The sequence below is a fragment of the Dromiciops gliroides genome, chromosome 2 (genome assembly GCF_019393635.1).
Source record: "Dromiciops gliroides isolate mDroGli1 chromosome 2, mDroGli1.pri, whole genome shotgun sequence".
Lineage (NCBI taxonomy): Eukaryota > Metazoa > Chordata > Mammalia > Microbiotheria > Microbiotheriidae > Dromiciops > Dromiciops gliroides.
Window position 1 is genome coordinate 509,929,969 of NC_057862.1, and position 26,002 is coordinate 509,955,970.

General features: G+C 36.4%; 1 protein-coding gene across 1 annotated transcript in view; it reads left to right on the plus strand.

Annotated features, from left to right (window-relative positions):
* The window catches only part of MYOM2 (myomesin 2), a 154,438-nt gene that overhangs the window by 26,801 nt on the left and 101,635 nt on the right, over positions 1 to 26,002 (plus strand). The window contains 4 exon segments of the mRNA XM_043989877.1: positions 4,169 to 4,261; positions 18,488 to 18,576; positions 19,757 to 19,807; positions 21,475 to 21,639. Coding sequence (XP_043845812.1) covers positions 4,169 to 4,261; positions 18,488 to 18,576; positions 19,757 to 19,807; positions 21,475 to 21,639 — 398 coding nt within the window.

Below are 26,002 nucleotides of genomic sequence, written 5' to 3' on the forward strand. Positions count from 1 at the left end.
ATATATTAATATTAAATATTAATTTCCCCCCTCAAAATGTATGAGGTCACTTTCTTGCCTTAGTAAACAGGGTACACTCAAAAGCATATAATCCACACTACACAATATCATAGAGACAATACCACATGGACATAATGACCTAGGGGCCAGGAAGATTTGGCCTTAGATTTTGCCTCTGACCCTGTCCAAGTCCTTTAACTCTTATGTGCCTCAGGCTACTTAACTACCTATGTCATAACTAATAAATCACTGACAGTTGGGAACAGTATCTCTGTTGGAGAATGGAGTTCCTAAATTGTGATATCCTTACATAATGCCAAATACTTTCACTAATTAAATTTTTAATTGTCCAAGGCTCAGTATGCCAAGCATCCATTATTATTATATAAAATTGAGGACTGAATGTATAGATCATGTTTTATACATTCAGCTCACCAGAATGCATTCTTCCTCTCCTTCCTAATTAATTGAAGTTTTAGTGTAACATTCTATATATACTATGGCTCCTTTGAGAAAAATTGCAAGTGGGCTGATTATCCTTGCCTAAGTGTAAGTGCGAAGAGATATTTAGGACTATCAAAGCTATTAGAACATTGGCTCAGACTTTAAGTAAGTTAGATAAACCTACTTTTCTGTGAATAGAGATTTGCTGTTATTCCCTATTCTTTTAAGGTTTCAAAACCTATAAGTTTTACAAATGGTTTTCTTGCCCATTTGAAGTGAAGGTTACTTCTGATTTATATCACTATTACACACATTTCTGATGTCATTAGTTTCAAATGTGTACTATGATTTTAATTACTTTGGATAAACCTTGATAATTTTTATACATTTTGAGATATAACCCTGATTGACCCATTTGCAGATAGCCATTGCTAGGGTCCCTGAACCAGATACTGTAGACACACACAAATTTGTTTAGATGTATATGTAATATACATGCATCTAGTATGAATGTGTATTTTATGTATATATATTATATATCTCAATGCCATGAAGATTTATACATGTCTGAAAACAGATGCACACAGAAGATTATAGCATCACATTATTTTTCAAAAGGGCCTTTGAGATCAGCTAATCTTATTCCCTCATTTTACACATGAACTATCTGACCCAAAGGAAGAGGAAATGACTTTGCAGATTTAGGAAATGTCAAAGCAGGGATTGAAACCCATGTTCTCTGACTCTAAATCTAGCTAGTGCTTTTCCCACCACATGGAAATCTCATAGATATATTTCATATATGTGGAATGTTTTGTATGTATACATATACATTATATATATGTATATAGATATATCATAGGACCATAAATTTGGAGGTCAAGAGAAATAGTCATGACATATAGCATATGTCTTAGAAGACTCAATAAATATATCACCCTTAGATATGTATTTCAACTCTGATTCTCATATTGCTTAAAAGGAAACAAAATATGGCTAGGAAATAGCAACAGTGTTTGATGTGCCTTATAGTATTTATTCTTTTAAGAAGTCATATACTGGGGGTAGCTAGGTGGTACAGTGGATAAAGCACCGGCTCTGGATTCAGGAGGACCTGAGTTCAAATCCGACCTCAGACACTTAACACTTACTAGCTGTGTGACTTTGGGCAAGTCACTTAACCCCAATTGCCTCACCAAAAAAAAAAAAGAAGTCATATACTGGGGCAGATAGGTGGCACAGTGGATAAAGCACCGGCCCTGGATTCAGGAGTACCTTAGTTCAAATCCGACCTCAGACACTTCACACTTACAAGCTGTGTGACCCTGGGCAAGTCACTTGGCCCCCATTGCCCCGCAAAAAAAAAAAAAGTCATATACATTTTGGAGCAAAGTTCCTGTGGAGGGCTTTATTTGTAAGAGATTGTGAATTTGCTTTTTTAGTTAGCAGGATTCATATAGAGTCCTGTTACTTTGTGTTGATTATGCTAACAGAAATATACACACATGTACATAATAGATGCAATTCTAGCCTGAAGTATACATAAAACACAGTACCATTGATCCCAGTAACATTCTTATGGAAAGATGTGATTGTTATAGTTAGTCATTATTATATGATCATAGAAAAATAATTTTTTAATGTAATCAGTATTACTTTCCATATATTTCTATACATGGTGGTCCCACTTCCAACCTTTGGCCCATATGTCATGGTTTACTTTAGACAGTTCAAAAGCATTTTTACTAACATTGGATTTAGAACTGGAAGGAACCATAAGTCTTATTTAATATAGCCTTTTATTGGGGGCGGCTAGGTGGCTCAGTGGATAAAGCACCAGCCCCGGATTCAGGAGTACCTGAGTTCAAATCTGGCCTCAGACACATGACACTTACTAGCTGTGTGACCCTGGGCAAGTCACTTAACCCCCATTGCCCCCCCCCAAAAAAAACCAAACCAACAAACCCCAAAACCAAAAAAAAACAAAAAACAAAAAAATATAGCCTTTTATTATATAGTTAGGGAAACTGAGAAGGTTACACAAAGTGAAAGGAGGCCATCTGACCCTCAGTTCAGTGTCAGTCAGTTATTCCTGAGCACTAATGAAAGACCCAGTACTGTGCAGGTCCCTGCACATGGTCACTAGACAAAAAGAACTGACCATCTACTTGGTTAGGGAAGATATACATATACAAAAGGGCAAATGAGATTGTGCATCTATCATATACCTCTGTGACCCTAGGTCATTCATTTCTGCTTTCTGAGTCACAATTTTCCTATTTGTAAATAATGATTGGCATCAGTGCCTTTGTTTGCCCACCTTTACTGAGTTCAGCTAACTGAACCATTAAAAGAGATTCAGAACTTCCAGAATACAACTTTTACTCTGACCAGTGCAGAAGTGGGGCAATTGGAGTCTCCTACTCTTGCTGCCACTGGGGCTACAATAGGGAAAATATTTTTTTGGCATATACAGTTGGAATTCAGAAATAATGATGTGTTGGAAGGAATGTTGTATTTGAAGTCAAGGGGCTTGGGCTCAATTTCTAAATTTGCCATTTTGTGCCTGTGCAAAATTGGACAAGTCAAAAATTCCATGGGCTCAATTTTCTCATTTGTTAAATAAAGGAGATGGAGTAGATGCTTTTTTAGTTTCTTCCAATTCTGACTCTATGATCCAATGAAGAAATAGTGCTTAGGTTCCATGTTTCTATAAATAAGATTACTCAGTTACATAGAACCTGCCATTTCCATTACTCATGAAAAGGTGCAATCCAGCCACATTTTCTCATCCCATGCAAATATTACACAGGACTTTTCATAAATCCTTCCTAGAGGATGGGATGTTTGCCAACAAACTTCCTCTGTTCATAGACACCAGCTTAGCCTGTTGATTGGTTATTCCTCCCTGTTGCTGCATGACTAATCCACCTCCTATTCTGGCTGTCCAAATCTCAGATCATATCTTTCACCTGACTTTTTGTGTTCAAGTCATCTATGGAAATATACTACATATCTGTCCATTTCCATCTACAATTTTGATCCTTTGAGGATGGATAGACACAGACATACTACACACACAGAAACAAATACACATGTATATGTATATATATATATATGTGTATATATATATCTATATCTACACCTACCCCTACACCCACACTTACACCTATACCTATGTACCTACCTACCTACATATATACCTATATATACACATATATATACCTATATATACACACACACACACACACACACACACACATACACATTCACAAAAACACAAAAGTTAACAAGCATTTATTTAGTGCCTACTATATGCCAGGCCAAAAAAAAGAAAAGAAATGTTCCTTACTTTCGAGCAATTTATTCAGTTACACTGTGTTTTGAATAGGCTTTTGGGGGTTGGCTTGAGAACCTAGCTATGATTTATAACATTATTTCTATTGAAAAATGTAACCTGACTTTCAAATTACTTGTGTGGAGCAAAATTCATTTGTAAATTGGGGATGACTTGTTTCTGTTAGCCATAAGTGCATTTCTTTGCTTTCAAAAGTATAACATGTGCTTTAGTTCTAACAGTATGTTTATAGGGTAATTAAAATACAAGATATTTAAAAGCAAGACATAACAATATCAGAAAGGCCATAGGGAGGGCAGAATCAAAAACTCAAAAGAAAAACCATGCCAACTAATTTTTAAAACAAATCTCTTTTCTATATTTTAGGTATAAGAATGATAGTTTGATTTGCCAAGCAACTGAAGTAGGAAAGTATAGGATTGAAAGCAAGTATGGAGTGCACACACTGGAGATAAATAGGTAAGGTATTCATATTAACAGTATTTTTCCATTCACTGCCTAGCATTGGATAATTAACAGAAGTGGAAGGGAAGAAATCAAGTAAATACCAGAGTCCAAATATCAGAGTGTTATCCTGTATCTTTAAATATGCTCAGTAGTAACTTTAATTGGTGCTAGCAAATCTTCTCTAAATACCCTGGGTGTGAGGCCAGAGGAATGTACAGTGGGCAGCTTTGTCATGACACCATTCTGTGAACAAAAGGTTTGAATAGTTTAAGTGGAGATAATGACATTGAGATGTAAAAACCACAATGGATTCCAACTACAACTAATTTGTTTAGTCCTGAAACTTTAACTGACTCCCATGCACAAAAGATTGATCCAGATTTCTTAGATCAAGGAGCTCTAAGAGCTGTATTTTAAAAATTAATTTTCCCTTAAAATTTACTGTAATGAAAATATCCAAAATTAAGAATCAGAAACCCATGGTTGTATTCTTGGTTTCCTGGCATTTAATACCTGTCTGCCTTTGGTCTTTTCCTATTTCCTGTTTGTTTTATATATGGGATAAATATTTCTACATGTCTGTTTTCTGTATTTTCCCCCCATTGGATTGTGAGTTTCTTGAGGGCAGGAAGTGTTTTTTGCCTCCTTTTGAACCTCCAGCACTTAATAAAGTGTCAGGTACACAATAGAAATTTAATAAATGTTTATTTATTGATTTAGTCTCACTGAGACTAATCTGTGAAATGGGGATGATAATTTCTGTTTTGTCTTTCTCAGAGGGTAGTTAGAATAAATTGACAAAGAGATATGTAAAAACAGGTTGAAAATTATAATGCACTAAATGCTTTGCAAACCTTAATATATAAATCCTACGTGCTATTTTCTATATCTTTCTTTCTTTCTTTCTTTCTATCATCTATGTATGTGTCATCTATCATCTATCTATGCATGTATCTATTACTATGCACAAACATACATATACAAATAAGATTTTTACCATAAATCATCTGAAAATCGTGGTAAAAATAATTGGCTTACAGGAAGGCTCGTTGAATATTTAAATAGATCTATTTAATAATTTTTATTTTTACCTTTATGAGTATCAGGTGGAAGGGAATGAAATCAATATGTCCTGAGAATTTTGGGTTTTTTTTCCTTTTTTTTTTTTTGCAGGGCAATGGGGGTTAAGTGACTTGCCCAGGGTCACACAGCTAGTAAGTGTCAAGTGTCTGAGGCCGGATTTGAACTCAGTTCCTCCTGAATCCAGGGCCGGTGCTTTATCCACTGTGCCACCTAGCTGCCCCCTCCCCTGAGAATTCTTTTAAACCCAAATATATTTTAGAAAATTCTCATAAGGGGGCAGCTAGGTGGCACAGTGGATAAAGCACCGGCCCTGGATTCAGGAGGAACTGAGTTCAAATCCGGCCTCAGACACTTGACACTTACTAGCTGTGTGACCCTGGGCAAGTCACTTAACCCCCATTGCCCTGCAAAAACAACAAAACCAAACCAAAACCAAACCAAAACCAAAGAAAAAACCCCAAAACAACAACAACAATAAAAAACCACAAGCAAAAAACCCCCCCAAATGAAACGAAAAAACCAAAACAAACAAACAAAAAAACCTCTCTAGGATACTAGCATTTTTTTTACCTCCTTCTTACTCTTCCAGTATTCCAGCTCTCTTATTTTCCTGTCATCTTTCTATCTTTTCCTACCCTTTTCTGTCTCATTCACTCCTCTTCCTAAATTTTCTGTTGTAACCTGAGAATCAGTCAATCCCCATTGGAAGTCCTTTGCCCTCACCATTTCAGACAGATCTCAATAGAAGAATACCTGCAGGTATGATTGAAAAAGAAAACACAAAAAATAAACACTGTATCTAGTGTCAAGATGTGAGTTTAAATCCATCCTCTGGTATTTACAATCTGTGTGATCGATCATGGTTGTCACTTTGCTTTCTTGGTCTTAGTTTCTACATAGATAAAATGAAGTTTTTTGAGTATAATGATCCCTAAGTTTCCTTCCGATCCTGAATACTATGAGCCTATTGATGGTATTTGGAAAATACCAGGCAAAGTTCAAGAGATCCAGCTAAGTATGTCTTCTGACTTCACTAACACCCTCTTTTCAGTATTATGTGTGAGCTGCTGTCCACCAGTTATGGACTCAAATAGAACAGAGGAGCAGGAGAAAAAAGACTTTTCATTGTGCTAGACTGAAAAGGGTACCCAAGGCCTGCCTTTTGTATCTGTTGGCCAGTGATTCCATTGCCTCATGAAATCTATTAACTTTGATTAGAAAAAATGAATCCTAGGATGAAACAGGCTGAAAACATCCAACATCTTTTGAGGATGGATATGGGTATGGAAAAAGCTCATTTTCTATTTTTAGGAAAGTTTGTTTCCTGTTGAGGGCTAATGACCCATTTCTTTTCAGAATTATGCACAGGCAAACGTAACGTTCTTGTTTTTATGAAAGTAATTAAAAAGTGCTTCCTTTTACACTAAACAATAAGGTACAGTAGAAAGAGGGCTGTGATTAGTATCAGAAAAGCTGTGTTCAAATCTAGCTTCTGACTCTTACTACCAAATGACCTTGAGAAAGTCACTCTTTCATGCTCAGTTTCCTTACCACCAAAACTGACCATCATCCTTTTCAGTTAAAAAATTTAATATTTCTAACAAACATAATCAAACAAAATACAGAGTGAGTTTTCTTATGAAGTCTTGTTTTTTTTTTTTTAGTGAGGCAATTGGGGTTAAGTGACTTGCCCAGGGTCACATAGCTAGTAAGTGTTAAGTGTCTGAGGCTGGATTTGAACTCAGGTACTCCTGACTCCAGGGCCGGTGCTCTATCCACTGCACCACCTAGCTGCCCCTTATAAAGTCTTAAAATTTGACATCTCCATATTTTTAATTAAAAATAAATTAATATTATTTTTTATGAAATAATAGAAATATGAACTTCTTTCTTCCATGCTCACATCTAAATTTCCTATATGAAAGTGGGTAATATATTTTGGATGAAATTATTCAGTTTTCTTATATTCTTTCTTTGTTTCTTTGTTCCTTCCTTCCTTCCTTCCTTTTTGGCATGGCAATGAGGATTAGGTGACTTGCCCAGGGTCACACAGCTAGTAAGTGTCAAGTGTCTGAGGCCGGATTTGATCTTAGTTCCTCCTGAATCCAGGGCTGGTGCTTTATCTACTGTGCCACCTAGCTGCCCCACTGATATTCTTCAAAATGCTGAAACTTCCATTTGATATTAGACTTGATGGCTAAGCAGATATTTATTTGAAGAAATCTGAAAGGCTGTTGGAAACTTCCCAATCAGCTTTGTGCTCTGTGTTCTTTACTAAAAATTAATAAACATTTTGAAGCTCTAAGTGGATGAAATAATAATATTTTTTAGAAACAGAATCACTGTATCACTAGTTCTTGTGCTCTTCTCAGCTGTTCATACCAAACTGCTGAGCTACAGTCCATCTGATCTGTGGCCATATTGCATGGCTTGGAATGTGTTGGCTCCCATTGCCTGCTGGTGAGGGAATTAATTTTTCCTTCTGATGCAAGTATGACATTTATTCCTATGAATGTCCTTTGGCTGTGGTGGAAAAATTCTTGGAGTGCCGAAAAGGAAGCATAATCACATCAATTTAACATTGTAATTGACACTATTTCATGTGCTCTTATGTTTTTTCTCTTGGGGCTCATAAAATTATTCCCAATCTTCAAAGAATTTTTATTTGTTCTCATGTTTTTATGAAGTCTTTAGGATAAATAGTTTTGTGCTTTCCATTGATAACTTCCTATTCTACAAATGTAGAGTAGTTTTAGGTCTATTCCTTTGATTAAGCATATTCTTGCACTTAATATTTAGCCTTTAATACTAAAATTCTCATTTTAGCCAAAATTTAAAGTTTTCAGCATGACGTGACAGTTCAAAATCTGAAAACACTGAACCTTTTCCTTTTTTGACCATCTCTTTTTTGAAAATATTTTTTTGCAAATCTCTTCATAATATGGCCTCATTTAACACAGGTGCAATAATTAACATCAATTTCTCTTGTTGAGTTGGTTGTGGGACTCTCAGCTACAACTCTGTGATTATACAGGAGCCTTAAATAAATTTTCACAAATAGAGACCAAAGAACCTTTTGGGGCATCTGTCCAGATAGAGAAAAACAGTTACTTAAAGCATATTACAAATTCTCACAGGAAAGAGTAAGGTCCAAGTACAGATATAGGGACATGACTAGACTTGTGATTATATGGTATATTGATATTGATACATGGAGGAAACTTCCTCCACCAATCCAAGTTGGCAATGTCTTTGCAACTTAGTGTCTTAGAGAATTGCTTGAAGCACTGAGAGGTTGACTTCCCCACATTCACACAGTCATTTTAAAGAAAAAAAAACTTTTATTTAAAAAATAATAAACTTGAATCTGGGTATTCTTTGCATCAAAGCCAGTCCCATTTACTATGGCCTAAACTTAGGTTAGACCAAAGTGAGTGCTAAACAAAAATTTGGAGTGTCAAATACTTATCTCTGGCAGCATAAATGATACCCAGACAGATCCCGTATTACAGAGTGGGTAAGGAAAAAGAGGAAGGGAAGGAGAAATATATAGTCAAAGAAAACTTCGGTGGGAGTGAATCTTCCTTCTCATAGTATACTTAGCAAATATGTCAAGTGAGGAAATTCTTCTGTGGCCTCTCTTCCTTTCTACATCTCACATCTCTTTCCAAGCATTGTATCCTCTTTCAGACATCTCTGTCCTTGGCTACTATTGTAATGCCTGACTAGGAATGCAACAACTCATGTTCCACACCTTTTCTTACCCATATTTCTCCTTACTCCCTCTCCTTCCTTGGGTCTTTTTTTTGAAAGGAAATCACTTTTTATTCACTACAGAGAGCAACAATACCCTTTGCATTTCTTTACTTAACCCCCACTAAAAAGAGTACATATTAAATGTGTAGAGTTAAAAATTAAGTGATTGCTTTTGGAGTTGGACTAATCCTTATCAATACCAGTATTGATCTTCCTCTGCATTGCATAAGTCTTTCTGTTTCTTGTTGTTTTAACCTCAGGTCAATCTTTATGGCTTCTACTTGAGAGGTCACACCATTGTTCTTTAATAATTCTTTTTAGGAAGGCCATATTGAAGGAGAAATCTACCTCCTTATAGGGTCTTTGAAGTATTCCCAATGTTTTAGCCCATTGGTTCTTGAGTATTATTCCTTCAGGGCTTTGCTCCCTGTTCAGGGGCAGTAGTGCTAATTGGGCATCCAAAAAAGCTAATAAGTGCTAATGTGTTAGCTAGCTAATATGTCATCCTTTGATTGCAACATAATTCTTTAGCGTTATTAAAATGAAGATGTTTTCTGATGGCAAGTCTAGGGGTAGGAATTTGAGGCTGTATGGTTGGTTGGAGACAGAGTAATGGGCAGTTGGTTCCTGCAGACATAGGTCTGGCTCTGTTCCTTCTCCCTTGATCAATCAAAAAACTTTAATGAAACATCTACCTTGTGCCAGGTGTGGGGGCCAATTTTTAATTTGGGAGTGCTGGCTAAGCAACTCGCCGCAATATTGGGGCAAGGAAGGAAACCGGCAGCCTCCCTCAAAACAGAACAAGATTTATTTTAACAAGTATGAACTTAAAAAAAAACACAAACAAGATCAGTAAGATCAAGGGAAAGGAAATAAAATGGGGAAAGGGAAATTATAATACCTGAAAAATACCACCGCCCAGGAATAAGCTGAAAATATGCAGCAGAATGCCAGTCGCTTTCCAGCTTCCACCTAGAATGCCCAATTCTCCTCCCCCAAAACTAGAAACACCCCACACAGTCCCAGCCAATGGGATGGCTGCTCTGACAGTCACACGACTGTCCTCACTAGGCTTCCAATCATTATAATTTTGCCAGGCCCAGGTAGGCTTCTGCAAGTGGTGATGACGTGAGGTGCCAGAGCCCTGGCAACAGCTAAAACCAGTGGGTGGAGCACCATGCGGTTTGGTTTGCGGAACCCTAGGCCGGTGCTCGCTGAGGCATTAAAAACCTCAAATAACAATTAATTCTTTACACAGGCATTGTGTTAGGCTTTGGGGATGCAAAGACATAAATGAAACAGTTCCTGTCTTCAAGAAACTTATATTCTAGTGGGGATATAGAAAGAGGAAACATATATTCATACTAGTACATATAAAATAACTGTTGTTTCAGCACATATATCACTGCCTTCTTGAGCCCTTTTCTATACCACCAGGTGAAGAATAGTGATATTACAAATAGTCAAGCCTTAGAACTCTAAAAAATTGTTTACTTTTTGTCAAACAATATTTTATTTTTTCCCCAATTACATGAAAAGAAAGTTTGCAATATTCATTTTTATAAGATTTTGAGTTTCAATTTTTTTCTCCCTCTCTTCCTCCCATTACCCCTCCACAAATTACCAAGCAAACTGATATATATATACACACACATATATATATATATATACAATCATGTAAACAAATGTCTGCATTAGATAATGTTGTGAAAGAAGAAACAGTACAAAGGGGAAAAGCCACACAAAAAAAAACAAAAAAAAAGTGAAAATAGTATGCTTAGATCTTCATTCAGACTCAATAGTTCTTTCTCTGGATGTGGATATAATTTTTCATCATGAGTCTTTTGGAATTGTCTTGGATTATTGTATTGCTGAGAAGAGGCAAATCTATAGCAGCTGACCATCACACAGTGTTGCTATTAATATTTATAATGTTCTCCTGGTTCTGTTCACTTTACTCATCATCAATTCATGTAAGTCTACAGAGGCTTTTCTGAAATCTGGCTGCTCATTATTTCTTACAGCACAATAGTATTCCATTACATTCATATACCACAACTTGTTCAACCATTCCCCAATCAATGGGCATTCCTTTGATGTCCAATTCTTAGCCACCACAAAAGAGCTGCTATAAATATTTTTATATGTGTGTTTCCTTTTCACTTTTTTATGATCTCTTTGGGATACAGACCTAGTAGTGGTATTGCTAGATTAAAGGGTATGCACAGTTTTATAACCCCTTCAGCATAGTTTCAAAGTGTTCTCCAGAATGGTTATATTAGTTAACAACTTCACCAACAGTGCATTAGTTTCCCTATTTTTCCACATCCCCTCTAACATTTGTCATTTTCCTTTTCTGTCATATTAGCCAATGTGAAAGGTGTCAGATGGTACCTCAGAATTGTTTTAACTTAAACTTCTTTAATTGTGATTTAGAGCTTTTTTCCATATGATTATAGATAGCTTTAATTTCTTTATCTGAAAATTGTCTGTTCATATCCATTGACCATTTATCAACTGGGGACTTAGAACTCTTTAAAAAGTAACTTTTTGGCTTGAATATTTCAGGGAAAGCTGAGGAGAAAGCCCTTATTCATTGTACTCCTATGGCTTCTTTGGTGATCAACAAAGGGAAGAGGTTAGATGGTGCTAGAATCATAGGCTTAAGAGCTTGAAGAAAACTTAGACATAGTTTAACCCAACTCCCTGATTTTACACTTGAGGAAGCTGAGGACCAGAGAGAAGTGCCTTGCTCAGGGTCCTAGAGATGGTCACTAGAAACACTTCTTCCTTTATTAAACTTTTCACTTGTTGAGCCCAGAATTTTTACTCTAATCTTACACTCCTTTGAAGTCAAAGGGGGCTCAGAACAACTCTGAAAGTAGAAGCTGAAATTTGCTTTTTGTTGGAGGTAAAAACAACAATAATAGTTTACTTTTACATAATTGATAATAGATGACAGATATCACTATAATGTTCCCAAGATGCTTTACATTATCTCATTTGATCTTTACAATACCCTGTGGAGTAGTTGCTATTTTTATCCCCAATTTACAGATAAGAGAACTGAATCCGAGATAGTTTAAATGGCTTATATAGCTAGTATTTGGGGGGGGGGATTTTAACTCAGGTCCCCTGACTCCACTATGCCAAATTACTTTTAACATTTTATCCTTATAGAGAGTGCTTTAGTGGTACTAGTAGCTTCTTCCATTTATAGAAACTTTTAGGTAAAAAAATAGTTCTTTATACACTTTATACATTTAAGCTTGAAAACTATCCTGTGAAGCATATAAAAGAGGAATCACTACCTCTGCTTTGCAGATGAAGAACCTGAGACTTATCAAATTTAAGTAATTTACTTATAACTTGTATCAAAGGTGAGATTTGAACCCAGGTTTTTCTACCTCCCAATATAGCATTCTATTCAATACCAAATACTGCCATTGAATGTGGGACTTAGATTCAGAAATAACAGTTCAAAACCTGCCATAAACACTTAGGAGTTGTATCTCTTTTTGTATCCCCAGTGCTTAACACAATGCCATGGTAGGTGCTTCATAAATGTTTATTTTTTTATTTTATTTTTTAAATTAATAAAGTATTTTATTTTTTCCCATTACATGCAAAGATAGTTCTCAACTTTTGTCCGTACAAGCTTTCCAATTTCAGATTTTTCTCCCTCCCACCCCTCCCTCCCCCCCTCCCCTAGACAGTAGGCAAACTTACACAGGTTTATATATATATATATATATATATATATATATATATATATATATATATATATATATATATATATATATATACACATATATATACACACAAACATAATAACATTAAACATATTTCTGCATTAGTCATGTTATAAGAGAAAAATCAGAGCAATGAGGAAAAACCTCAAAATAGAAAAACAACAGCACCAAAAACAAAAGAAATAGTATGGTTCATGCAGCATCTATACTCCACAGTTCTTTTGTTTTTTTTTCCTGGATTTGGAGATCATCCTCCATCATGAGTTCCCTGGAACTCTTCTGTACCATTGCATTGGTGAGAAGAATATAGTCCATCACAGTAGATCAACACTCAATGTTGATGATACTGTGTACAATGTTCTTCTGGTTCTGCTCATCTCACTCATCATCAGCCCACCCAAGACCCTCCAGGTTTCTCTGAACTCCTCCTGCTCATTCTTTCTTACAGCACAATAGTATTCCATTGTATTCATATACCACAACTTGTCCAGCCATTCCCCAATTGATGGGCATCCCCTCAACTTTCAGTTCCTTGCCACATAAATGTTTATTGATGGTGATGATAATGAGTTTCCTCACTGGGAGTTCCCTTTACCAATGAAATCAGAACTCTAGTCCCTATCATTAGGTTATGAGGCACTGGTAATGGGAACTGTTACTAACTGATATACAGGGGATAAGCTTTCTGCTTTTGAGGTTCATTCCTTCTCGAGATGCCACTATTTCTAGATCCTGGTGGCTATTATCTACTGGCTCCAAGGTTATATTTCCTCATTCCTCAATGAATTTAGTACCTAACTCAGTCTTCCTTGGCTGATCTTAGGATCTCTCTCTCTCTCTCTCTCTCTCTCTCTCTCTCTCTCTCTCTCTCTCTCTCATCTATATCTATCTATCTATCTATCTATCTATCTATCTATCTATCTATCTATCTATCTATCTATCTATCTATCTAATCTATCTATCATATATCTCATGGCTTCCCTCAGACAGCCTGGCTTCCCAGTTGATTAACTTCTTTTGTTCCAATGAACTTCATCTTGCCTCTTCTTCCACCCCCACACAGGGATGTTCACTCCCTTGATCTTATCATCACCCACAAGTATTGTAGCTTAACAATCCTGAACTCTGCTATTAGTCTATTGAATCTTAACCTCCCATTCATCTATCTTTCTCTTTTCTTTTTTTTTTGTGAGGCAATTGGGGTTAAGTGACTTGCCCAGGGTCACACAGCTAGTAAGTGTCAAGGGTCTGAGGCCGTGTTCCAAACCCAGGTCCTCCTGAATCCAGGGCCGATGCTCTATCCACTGTGCCACCTAGCTGCCCCACTTTCTCTTTTCTTCACTCCTGAACCTGTTGCTTACCATAATCTTAAATCATTCAGTCTATTGCTTTTCCAGGTCCACAGTCTATGTTAATGCTTCATTTTCCTCTCTTTGAAATTTTGATATGAAAGTTAATGAATTCAACTTCTCTCAAATTCTATAACTCCGCTTCTGTGAATGATACTCTTTCTTCACATTTGAATTCCCACCTATCCTTTAAAGCCCAACTCATCTATCACTTGCACCACGAAGCCTCCCCTGATCCCCTATATTTTCTACCTTCCCTTTAGGACAAACCAAAGTTTTGCAACTTTGTAATGAGTTTATATGTGGTACAATTCTTTGTGAATGTACCTGTCCCTTTACTAAGCTTTTAGCTTTATGATCATGTGGATCTCATGTTATCTAAATTATGTATCTCTCCTAGCTCCTAGGACAGAGTTCTCTATTCATGGATTAACTACTTAATAAATATTTATTGAATTAGAAAACATTTGTTCAAATTTCACCTCTTGTTACCATCTATTTGATTTTGAATAAAATCACTTAACGTCTCTGAGCCTCAGTGTCCTCACCTGTAAATTCAAAGAATTGGACTAAATAACCTCTGAGGTTCCTCTCAGCTCTCAATCTTTGAATGCATCCATGATAAATACATTCTAAGATTGCTTCTACTTCAAATATCATGGAACCCAGTCATCACATTGGAGGACAAAACTAACATCTGCATTGTAGTTTATTATGAGGTAATGAGGGAACTGGAATATCATTGGGTATCTGGGGAAATAGTTTTACCTGCAGTATCATTAAATTAGTGGCAAAGGAAGGTGCTTTCTAGTGGGGCTTGGCTGCGATTGTACTTTGTTTTGCTGCCAGTTTTCCTTCAAGGAGAACAACCCGATGCTGACCTTGATTTCTAAACCCCTGTATGCTTTAGGTCCTGGTTTCCTGTCATACCAAATCTCTCCCCTGAGTTGTGGCAATTAAAGGAGAGCAGATGGCTTTCAATGACACTTCAGATCTGCATTTAAACTCCATGAGAGAGGCAGGGAAGTTCTTATTAGAGGGCACAGGTTGCTGAGACTTTATTCCTCTTATGTGCTGATACCATGTGCTCTTGGGTAATGGAACATTTTTTTTTCCTCCAAGTAGAACTAAGGCAGAAATGAGTTTAATTAGGCTAACATAAGGGTATCTTAATTCTTTCCTCTGGGAGCATTTTATTCTACAAGAACCTGTATGGTGTGGCAAGTAGAAAAACAAAACTAGACTTGGAATCCAAAGACCTAGGTTCAAATTGTGGCTTGACAGTTACTTTGCTGTGCTGACCCTCTGTTTCTTCTACTGTAAAATGAGGAGCTTGGATTGGCTGGTCTTCTTAGGTTCTTTGAAGTTATATAATATTGGTATTAGAAAATAAGGGATAGAATGCCCTCATTTTTTTCCAGTGGGCATTCTCTAGGCATACTGTAAATTGAAGATTATCCTCTACCCATAATATATGGGTGATGGAAGCTACTTCAACATGATTACTTATATTTTTAATGTGTAAATCATATGAGATTAGCATGGTGAGATCATGAGATCTCTGAAGCTTCAAAGCTCAATTCCAATGCCACTTCATTCTCCAAGAAGCCTTCCTCTGTGGTCCGTAATTAGCTCTCCCTCCCCGGAATTCAAAATTTGTTTTGTGCCTCTCTAAAACAGTAGTGTCAAGCTCAAATAGAAACAGAGGCCACTAAGTCATACATAAGGATCCCTGTGGGCTGCATATTGACTCAGTTTTAAATGTAATATTATCTGTGTTTTATTGCATTTTCATCTGTTTGGGGCCTTATTCGGAAGTGTTGTGGCCTCCATACTGCCTTCGGGCAGTGTTTTTGCCACCTCTGCTCTAAAGAACTTGTCTTGTCATGTTTATGATGCTTATCCTTTGCTGGTATCATCTTCCTTTTAGCCTGAATGATCCATGAAGGCTAAAACAATTAACCAGTCAAAAACCATTTATTGTCTACTCTGTGCCAAGCACTATGCTAGATTTGGGGATGCAAAGACAAGAAAGTGAAGCAGTCCCTGTCCTCAAGGAATTTATAGTCTTATCTAATTTTTTTTCCTTCCCCTGGCATTTTGTATATTGTTCTGCTCACATTAGGCACTTAGTAGATATTTATTTGAATGTATTAATGAATGATGAAATTAAAAAAAAATAGGGTCATATCTTTGAAGCCAAAAAGTTATTCAACTACAATGAGGATCACAGAGTCATCCAGAAATGAAAATTAAGCCCTCACAGTATGCAAGGGATGCTTTAGTTTGTGATGAGTCTGAGAACTGCAGAAGACATCCTGTGTGGGTGGCTTTTCCAATCCAGAAAATAAGGATGCCAGGGAGGTAGAATTGAGCTAGATTCTTCCAGCCCTGATCAGATGAAGATCTTATAGCTGGTAGAAAACTAGAATTCCCAGATAGTGCTTTAAGACCTTTGGGATTTTGGTGATTTTACAACTGTTCCTTTCCATCACAAACTGTAAATGTCTATTGGTAATTGTTTTCAGAAGCACCTCAAGCTTTTCATCAGTAAGCTCAAACACAGAGCCTCAAGACATATTGTTTTCTTATCCTGTCACTTTTGACTAGGTCTACCTGAATCTGTCTTCTCTAAAAGTGTGTTTACTTCTCCCATTTGTGTCACTTGGTTTGAGAAGTTTTTGTGGCTGTCCATCAATTAATAAGCATTAAATAAGTATGTATGATATATCAGGCACTATGGCAGAGGCTGGGAATATGAAAGCAAAAATGAAATAATCCTTGCTCTCATAGATCATATGCATCATTACAAAGTAAATCCTTTACAGGGGTACAAAGGGTTATTTGAGATCTGTGAGGGAAAATCATTAGAGACCACAGGCATCAAGGAAAGCTTCTGTTGGGGAAGAGATGTACATATATCAATACATAGAAAATATATACAAACCAAAAACAAGGTGATTTTTGGACAGAGGCTCTGGTAGCTGCCAGATTCATCAAGGGCTTTTTGTAGAAGGTAGTACTTGAGATGTCATGGTAAAGTATTCAGACTTTGCTTTTTTGTTGCTATGGACCAATGAAGGCTAGACAGTGGTGATCAAAGAAAGATCTTTATAAACCATGACAATGCTATATAAATAGCAAACTATTACTACTAGTAGTAAAATGGGCATCTCCACTACAAGGAAGCTATTTACCAAACTCAGTACTACACACATGCAAATATGGTTATAACCCTAATGAGTCATTGCTTCATTTTAGGATGTCCTGGGTCTACTGTTATGTAATTTCTATGTTTTCAAGTTTTTATATACTCACTCATACTATGGGTCTATTACTGTAACAATTCTTGGAGAGAGTCCCACCTGAAAATGTTTCCCAGCTTTCACTAGTCTGTATAAATTCTTCCTTCAACATCAGAAATGGATGTGGTTTTATCAGTGGAGATGACATTAATGAAAAGGCATTACCATCTGCTTTTCCTTTACACCTGAAGGAACAGAGGACCTTTTCATGTGACTTGCAGCTGAAACAAGCTACATATGTTTTCCTCCATTAGAATGTTACCTCCTTGAAAGCAGGGATGGTCTCCAATTTGCTATCTGTATACCCAGATCTCTGTACAATGCTTTGTAAATAGTAAGGGCTTAATAAATGTTTCTATTCATTGAGTGAACAGTCAAGAGTCAACAACTGGGCTTGGAGTTGGGATGGTCTGTATTTAAATCCTATTTCGGACACTTATTTATTATGAGACCCTGTGCAACTCACTTAACAGTAAACAATCAATAAGTTAAATGCTAGCCATGTGCCAAGCACTGTGCTTAGTTTTGTGGATACAAAGAAAGGCAAAAATATTGTCCCTGCCCTCAAGGAGTTCACATTCTAAATGGAGAGGCATTCATTCATTTCATTTTCACTCATTCACAGATGGCCTGCAGACTGGGATAAGAAGTCTAAAATATAGACCAAAAAAAAAATCTAGAGCATAATCTGGATTTTCCTTTTGGAATCAATAATGATATGTCACTGTCTTTCTTTGTCAAGAATAAAATTATACCACTGACCAGAATCAAAGGGTTGACCATATCTATAATTAATTGTGGGTATCTTTGTCATGTGAAATATATACCTGGCATTTTTTTCTTAAATTTATCATTCATTCATCAGTATAAAAAAATCTAGTTCGGAAGCTTCACTCTCCAGGAACATTTTATTTATCAATTTGATTATTAGCTTAAGGAACTATGATCTATACTAACATTTGTTTTATTGTGATTGTTCTCTAATGTTTTTAGAGCAGATTTTGATGATACTGCAACTTACTCAGCTGTGGCAACCAATGTCCATGGGCAAGTCTCCACCAATGCTGCTGTGGTTGTTAGGAGTAAGTACTAAGATAGGAAGAAGCATGCATTTTTTCCTTCTTTCCTGTTTGCTTTTTTAAAAAATATTTTTTGGGGCAGCTAAGTGGCACAGTGGATAGAGCACTGGCCCTGGAGTCAGGAGTACTTGAGTTCAAATCCGGCCCCAGACACTTAACACTTAACTAGCTGTGTGACCCTAGGCAAGTCACTTAACCCCAACTGCCTCACTAAAAAAAAAATTAAAAAAATATTTTTAATTAATGGAATAAAACACACATTTCCATAACATAGTACAATAAAAAATGATTGTACGTGAAACTGCAAATCTGCCATGTACAACTTACTATTCCTTTCAAACATATAAAAAAATTATCATGTAAATTTCTTTTTTTTCCTTCCCTCCTCCCATTCTCTACCCTAGAGATGGCTACCATTTGACACAATTAGGTGTATACACACATGTATTTGTGTATATATGCATGCATGTATATAAAATTATTGTATACATACTTCTATTTATCAGTTCTTTCTCTGGATGGAGATAGCATCTTTCTTCATATGTCTTTTATAATTAATTTGGGTATTTATAATAGACAAAATAACCTATTCACTCAAAGTTGTTCTTAAAACAACATTACTGTTACTATATACAATGGTCTCTTGGTTATGCTTATTTCATTCTTCATTATTTCACGCATGTTTTTCTAAAATAATTGAGCTCATCATTTCTTATAGTGCAGACATATTCTATCACAGTCATATACCACCATTTGTTTAGCCATTCCCCAACTAATGAGCATCCCTGCAGTTTCCAGTTCTTTGTGACTAGAAATAGAGATGCTATAAACATTTTAGAACATAGAGGTTCTTTTTTCCTTAATTACCTTTGAAAATAGACCAAGTAGTGGTCTTTCTGGATCAAAAGGTATTAGTAGTGGGCAGCTAGGTGGTGCAGTGGATAAAGTACCGGCCCTGGGTTCAAGAGGATCTCAGTTCAAATCCGACCTCAGACACTTGGCACTTACTAGCTGTGTGACCTTGGGCAAGTCACTTAACCCTCACTGCCCCACCAATAAAAAAGGTATTAGTAGTTTAATAATTCTTTGGGCATAATTCCAGATTCCTCTCTAAAATGGTTGGATCAGTTCATAATTCCACCAAAAATTTGCTTTTGACAATCTTTAATGAATTGTTTTGCAGGGTTCAGAGGAGAAGAAGAACCATACCATTCTGTGGGACTCCCCATTGGGTGTAAGTGTTTTGTTTTTCCTTTTTCCCTATTTTTGAGGGTGTTAGATGCTGTATAGAAATCATTATTTCATAAGTCAACATTTTATCTTATAAAAAGTAGTGACTGCATTTCCAAAGTTTTTCAAGGATGGTTTTCATGCACTTCAAGATTCAATTCATGTTAGTATATTTAAATAAAAATCTCTATTCAGCATGTTTGATAGGGCAAGCCAAAACCATAATGAATTAATTAAAAAATTATGAAGTACTGGTTATATGGCAAATTTCATGCTAAGAGCTGGGGATAAAAATGCAAAAAAAACCCAGATGGTACTTGTTCTCAAGAAGCTTACATTCAAATAGGGGAAAGCAGAATATACAGGAGATGACCAGAAGGAGATATCTTTCTTGGTTTGTTATTGTGGACTACTCTATGTAGTTTAAGTCTATGGCAGTTTATTTATGAATCTCTTGGATTATCTTGGCCAATGGAAGCTAAGAGATTAAGTTTGGTCAGAATTGTTCTTAGCAAAGTCCCTTGAACAACTTCTCCCTCAGTAATCCATAAAATCTGAACCACCATTTTTCTGACTAAGAGTAATTTATTTGAATTATGAAGGTTACTGTATTCTAATGGGAAAGCATCTTTAGATCTTTAGATCAAGACTGGCATAAGTGAAGAGAGTAAGAGATCATCTATAAACTTTGTACAATTTAGCCTCTACCCGAAAATGATTGTATTTGCTTACACTTTTTTAAAAAAACTTTATTCCAATTTCATAGTTTGGATATTACAAACCAAGGGCCTGAATATAAAGAGCCTGGAGTAAAATATCTTGAGCTCCCACAGAATACATCAGTAGCAATTCCACTGAAACCAAAAGATATTCCATAAAAATTATCCACTAGAGCTACTAGATATGTTTTGTACATTGTCAGCACTAAAACATATCTGGATGAGTTGTGAATGGCTTGGCATAGTGGATAGGGGATTGAATTTAGAGTTAGGAAGACCTGTGTTTAAATCTTGCCTCAGACATTTAATGGTTGTATGACCCTGGGCAACTCGCTTAACCTTTCTGTGCCCCAGTTTCCTCATCAATAAAATGATAGGGTTGGACTCAGTGGCCTCAAAGGTCCCTTGTAAATTTATGAGTCTATGATTTTTTTATATCCTGCAGTAGGCTCTTAGGTTGTGACCTCATAAACTTTCTTGACATTCATATAGCAGCTTTTTGGTTTTCAAATACTTGATATACATGTGGAAATGTTGAATGAGCAAATGTTTGAATATGTCAGGGTATCCCCTTGACTATATTCCTAGGCCAAATAAAAATTAATTGATTTGGGGATTATTTTAATTGTAGGGATTAAAGAGGGCCCTTGGAATTTATCTATTTTTCAAATCCTGAAAACCAAATCCCATAGATATTAAGTGATTTGCCCAAGGTCATTTAACTAGATAGTGGCAGAATCAGGTCTCCTGACTCCCAATAAGGTTGATTTTCCATAAATTATACCAAATAGCCTCTCACACTCCTTTCTCTGCTCCCATCCTTTAGACTAAGTAATTGAAAGACAATGACATGTTTTCTGATTGTTTAGAAGTAGTTTTTAAATAATCTTATAGAGGTTGTAGATCATACTTTTTTGTAATTAATACAAGTGCCTGTTATTCATTTTTGCAGTACCCTTGTCATCTGTAATTCCATATACCCATTTTGATGTTCAATTTCTGGAGAAGTTTGGGGTAACCTTTAAAAGAGAAGGTGAAACTGTTACTCTCAAGTGCTCTTTGGTGGTTACTCCTGACCTGAAAAGACTCCAACCTCGAGTTGAATGGTATAGAGATAGTAAGTAACTTTACTTCTGTCCTTCTGAAATCTGTGATTTTGTTAGTGTGGGCATCTTCTCTAACAACAGACATCTTCTGGTGGCCAACTCTTTGGTGACAAGTATCTTTGGTTTTGGCTAGGCTGGCACTTGGATGATAGCCTATCCCTGGGTCTATTCTCAATACCTTTCGAACTTGGTAGGATCACCCAATTTGCATTTCTCTGTCATAGCTTTTCAGAGCCCAGGGTCACCTCTCCTTTATATTGAGGCATCAGAGGACTCTAGTAAGTATATATTTTTGAAAGGTTGAGCATGTGAATCTATATAAAGGAGATTATTTGGGTAATTTATCACTTATCTCTAAATTCTATTCATGGAAATGAAAAGTGATTCATTTGTATTGATTTTTTTGAACACCTTTACCATAACTACTTTTTCAGATAAATATTTGACCACACCATTAGCTGAAGGCAGCCAAAGATATGTTGAGTGACTAGATAGAATTTGGCAGCTATGTAATTGACCTTGAGAGTAATCCAAAGGAATTGGTGACAGTTTAACTTTGGGGACTTTGAATTTAGATGGGTTCCCAGAAAGGAATCTATTGCTACTTAAGGAAAATATCTACCAGAAAGTTGCCTTGAGCCAAAGAGGTGTCAATTGTACTGTTGTTCTCTTTGACCTTGCAATAGGGAAAATGTCCTTTGTTTGTAGATTTTTGAATATCAAAACCAATCTGCCTCACTCCAGGGTTTTTCCTGAGTTGTTGCTAGATAACTGAAGGAAATATTTACCACTGCCATCATTGTTCTTTGGTTTGTACGTTTCTCCATCCAAAATACCAGTATTCATTATGTAATACAATATGCAAAGCACTGTTCTGTGGCATGAGCAAAATTCCAAAGACTTGCTTTTTGTACCAGACCTGGTTTTTGTTTGTTTGATTGATTATAGCTAAGTCTTGGGAAGGAAATTCCCTCAACTAGTGCAAGTTGGCACATGCTCTCCCTGCATAGTCTTAGAGAATTGCCTAGAGCACTGAGACTTACTCTGGGTAACACAGCTTGAAGGGCTGAGAGACAGGTCTGAACCCAGGTCCTTTTGACTTCAATGTGGTTCTGATAAGTACTTTAGGATTTTAGAGGGAGGAAGAAAGAACTAGGACAAAGAGAGTTCTAGGAAGGCTTCATAGAGCTGGAAAAGTTTAAACTGGGTCATAAGACTATAAATTTAGGGCTTGAATGGACCTTAGAAGTCATATAATCCAACATTCATGAGAAAATTGAGGACCAGAGAAATTAAATTACTTGGCCAAAGCCATCCAAGTATTAAATGGAAAAATAGAGTTCTAATCCCAATTTTTAGGATAGCAAATCTAGTGGAGAGGAAGGGTGTTGAAAGAAAATCTTTGTTTGTACCTTGCCTTCAAAAATGAAGCAAATTCAGAAAGAGAAAATTTAAAGGAATTCATTGTAGAACCCAGGGCAGCTAGGTGGTATAGTGGATGGAATGTCAGGCCTGAAATCAGGAAAACATCTTCCTGAGTTCAAATCTGGCCTCAGTCACTTACTAGCTGTGTGACCCTGGGTAAGTCAGTTAAACCTGTTTGCCTCAGTTCTTTATCTGTATAATGAGCTGGAGAAAGAAATGACAAACCCTTCTAGTATTTTTCCCTAGAAAACCCCAGAGTCACAGAGAGTCAGACACAGCTAAAATAATTGAAAAATAACAAGGAAAATTGTAACACCCAAGGCAAAGTGCATTGCATGGGGCCAGGTCATAATTTCAACACCCCCATCTCCATCTGCAGGCCCCTCTCCCCTTTTTTTTGTGAGGCAATTGGGGTTAAGTAACTTGCCCAGGGTCACACAGCTAGTAAATGTTAAGTGTCTGAAGTCAGATTTGAACTCAGGTACTCCTGACTCCAGGGCTGGTGATCTATCCACCTCCTCTCCCTTTTACAAACAACTTTTCAAATTAAGAGCAAGACAATCCTTATAGGTACCTGTTTACAAAAGGGGATAGGCTATTGCATATAAACTCCTCTCTTATTGGCAAACATCATAGGGAAATGAGATTAGAGACAAAATGAATAGGTTGAAAGCCATGTGGCTGTGTGCTGATTAGCAGGTAACATGGAGGACAAGGGGATGGGATCAAAGTACACTTGGCCTTTATCAACAGCTTGGTTGACACCTGAAGACAAGAAAGATGAGAAACAATCGAGTCATTTGAACTAAATGAGCATAGATTTCAATATGGGGAAGGATTTTTCCAGGGAGGAGAAACAGTATGAGTGAACGAAAAGAGACACAAAAGTACAAGTGTTTAGAATACTTTAACTAGATGGGATTTCTTGTTAGGATAGTTATAAATATGACAATAATTGCATACTTCAAGGTTGCTTATGGGAAGGGAAAAACCTTCTGGATCTCTCATAAATTCATGGGGGTTGGAAGAGTGGAGAAAATACATAATTTACTGAAATGGAATTTGGACATGTAAGGGCTAAAATTCCAGCTAGTCTGTCTAAAATCTAACGAGTGGTCGGCAATAAATTATAAGCTTTATCAAGAGTTAGATTTTTAAGAATTTATTAAGGAGAATACGAATTTGGTGAAGAGAAAGAGAAAGGCCTAGATTCATCTATCTATTAAAGGGAGAGAACATTCCTAGCTCCACTCTCTGCCAAAGTCCACACAAGAGAGAGTCAGAGTGCCAGCCTCCCCCTTTTTCCTCCCACAAGCAAATGTCACTTCCTGACGCCAAAGAAAAGATGCATGGTCTTGCCCTCAGAGACCTTCACCTCATGGCAGAGCTTTTCTACAGTAAGTCTCCAGCAGGTGGTTTCATTCTAATTGTTACAGACAGGAAAAATCCCCATAATACCTAAAATAATCCAGATATCAACCATTGAAATTTCACCTTTAGGTGGAGAGTACCTGGATTTCAAATTCCAAGGAAGTTTCATTAACCTTGATCAATTTGAGTAGAATATATTTATAGGAAAATTTCCTGAAGTTAACCCCCTACTTCCAGTTATATTCTTCTGATATGAGAATATGATTTGGCCATAAAAGCTGCCCATCATAACTGGTCATAATCAGATCTTTTAGATTTTGCTATTTAAATGCAAAGCTATAAGGACAATTGTCTATGGTTTGTTCCTAGTCATTAAAATGCAAGAGGATATTTTTACTATTTAAAATTAATAAGCTGCAAGCCACTTGATGGAAAGTAAGCCCCAGAGGCAATGTCAGTCAGTTGAGTGAAATCCTTTAAAAAAAGTATGGAGAAATGGACTATGCAAATTGGAAATCTGATATTAAAGACACAATTTAAAATGGATCAACCCTCTGAGGCTATCACACTAAAGCAGTCACATAAGAAAAAGCCCTAACAAACTGAGTATTTACAATAAAACACTTTTTTTTGGCTGTCTCAAAGTCACTTTGGGTATTATTCCCGATGGCTGCTGATGTAATAATGAAACAGTTATAGTCCACAGATCAAGGTCTCAATTCATAGTTCTGTCTTTAAAAACCTTAAAAATTCTGGCTTTTTAAAAAAACTTAGTGCCAATTATGAGCCATGAACTGGTACTAGTTCAGTGTGAACATTGACTACAAATTTTAATGATAAAAATGTCTTTTCCTTTTGTATACATTAGGAATTTTTCATGAGTAGACACAAATCCAGGATTTTTCCTTTTCTATTGACCACCATCATAGAAACATGGATCATTTGAAAATCATTTACAATGTCCATTTCCTAATGTTCATCATCTATGACCTCCCAAATCAGATTTTCATGTGCTTAATAGTTAGCAGGCATTATATAAATATGTTCTTAATTGAATGGAGAAGTCCATTATCTACATACATGTGGAATTCTATGACTATAGACTAAAGTCAGCTAGAAGATATGTATAAAAATGAGATACTCTGCTAAATAGCAAGTACTCAAGGGGAAGTTAGTTTTATTGTAAGTAAAGTACATTTATATATACTTTTGTAAAGTGTTTTTAAACACTCCCTCAGGGCTTACTCTCCCAATTTCCATTTTTTCTAGCAGACTGATTTTCTCGAAGGCAATGACTACTTCTCCTCTCAGGATTCTAGGGGTAATCCTGAGGGGCTGGCTATACTTTTTTAGCTCTTTTGATAACAAGTCCCTCTCTGATCTTTTATCCATTGATTAAAAGTTATCCTGACCTAATGAGCTTTTAGAAATGAATATTTTCTGAGGTGGTATATTAAGAAATTTGTACAAAACACCATCACCTCCAAATGGTAGCATATTCAAAAGTAGGTAGAGCCCAGGGGGAAATGAGCTAAAGCTCAAAGATTTCTTTTGGCCAGAGAGTGAGGCATGGCTTCT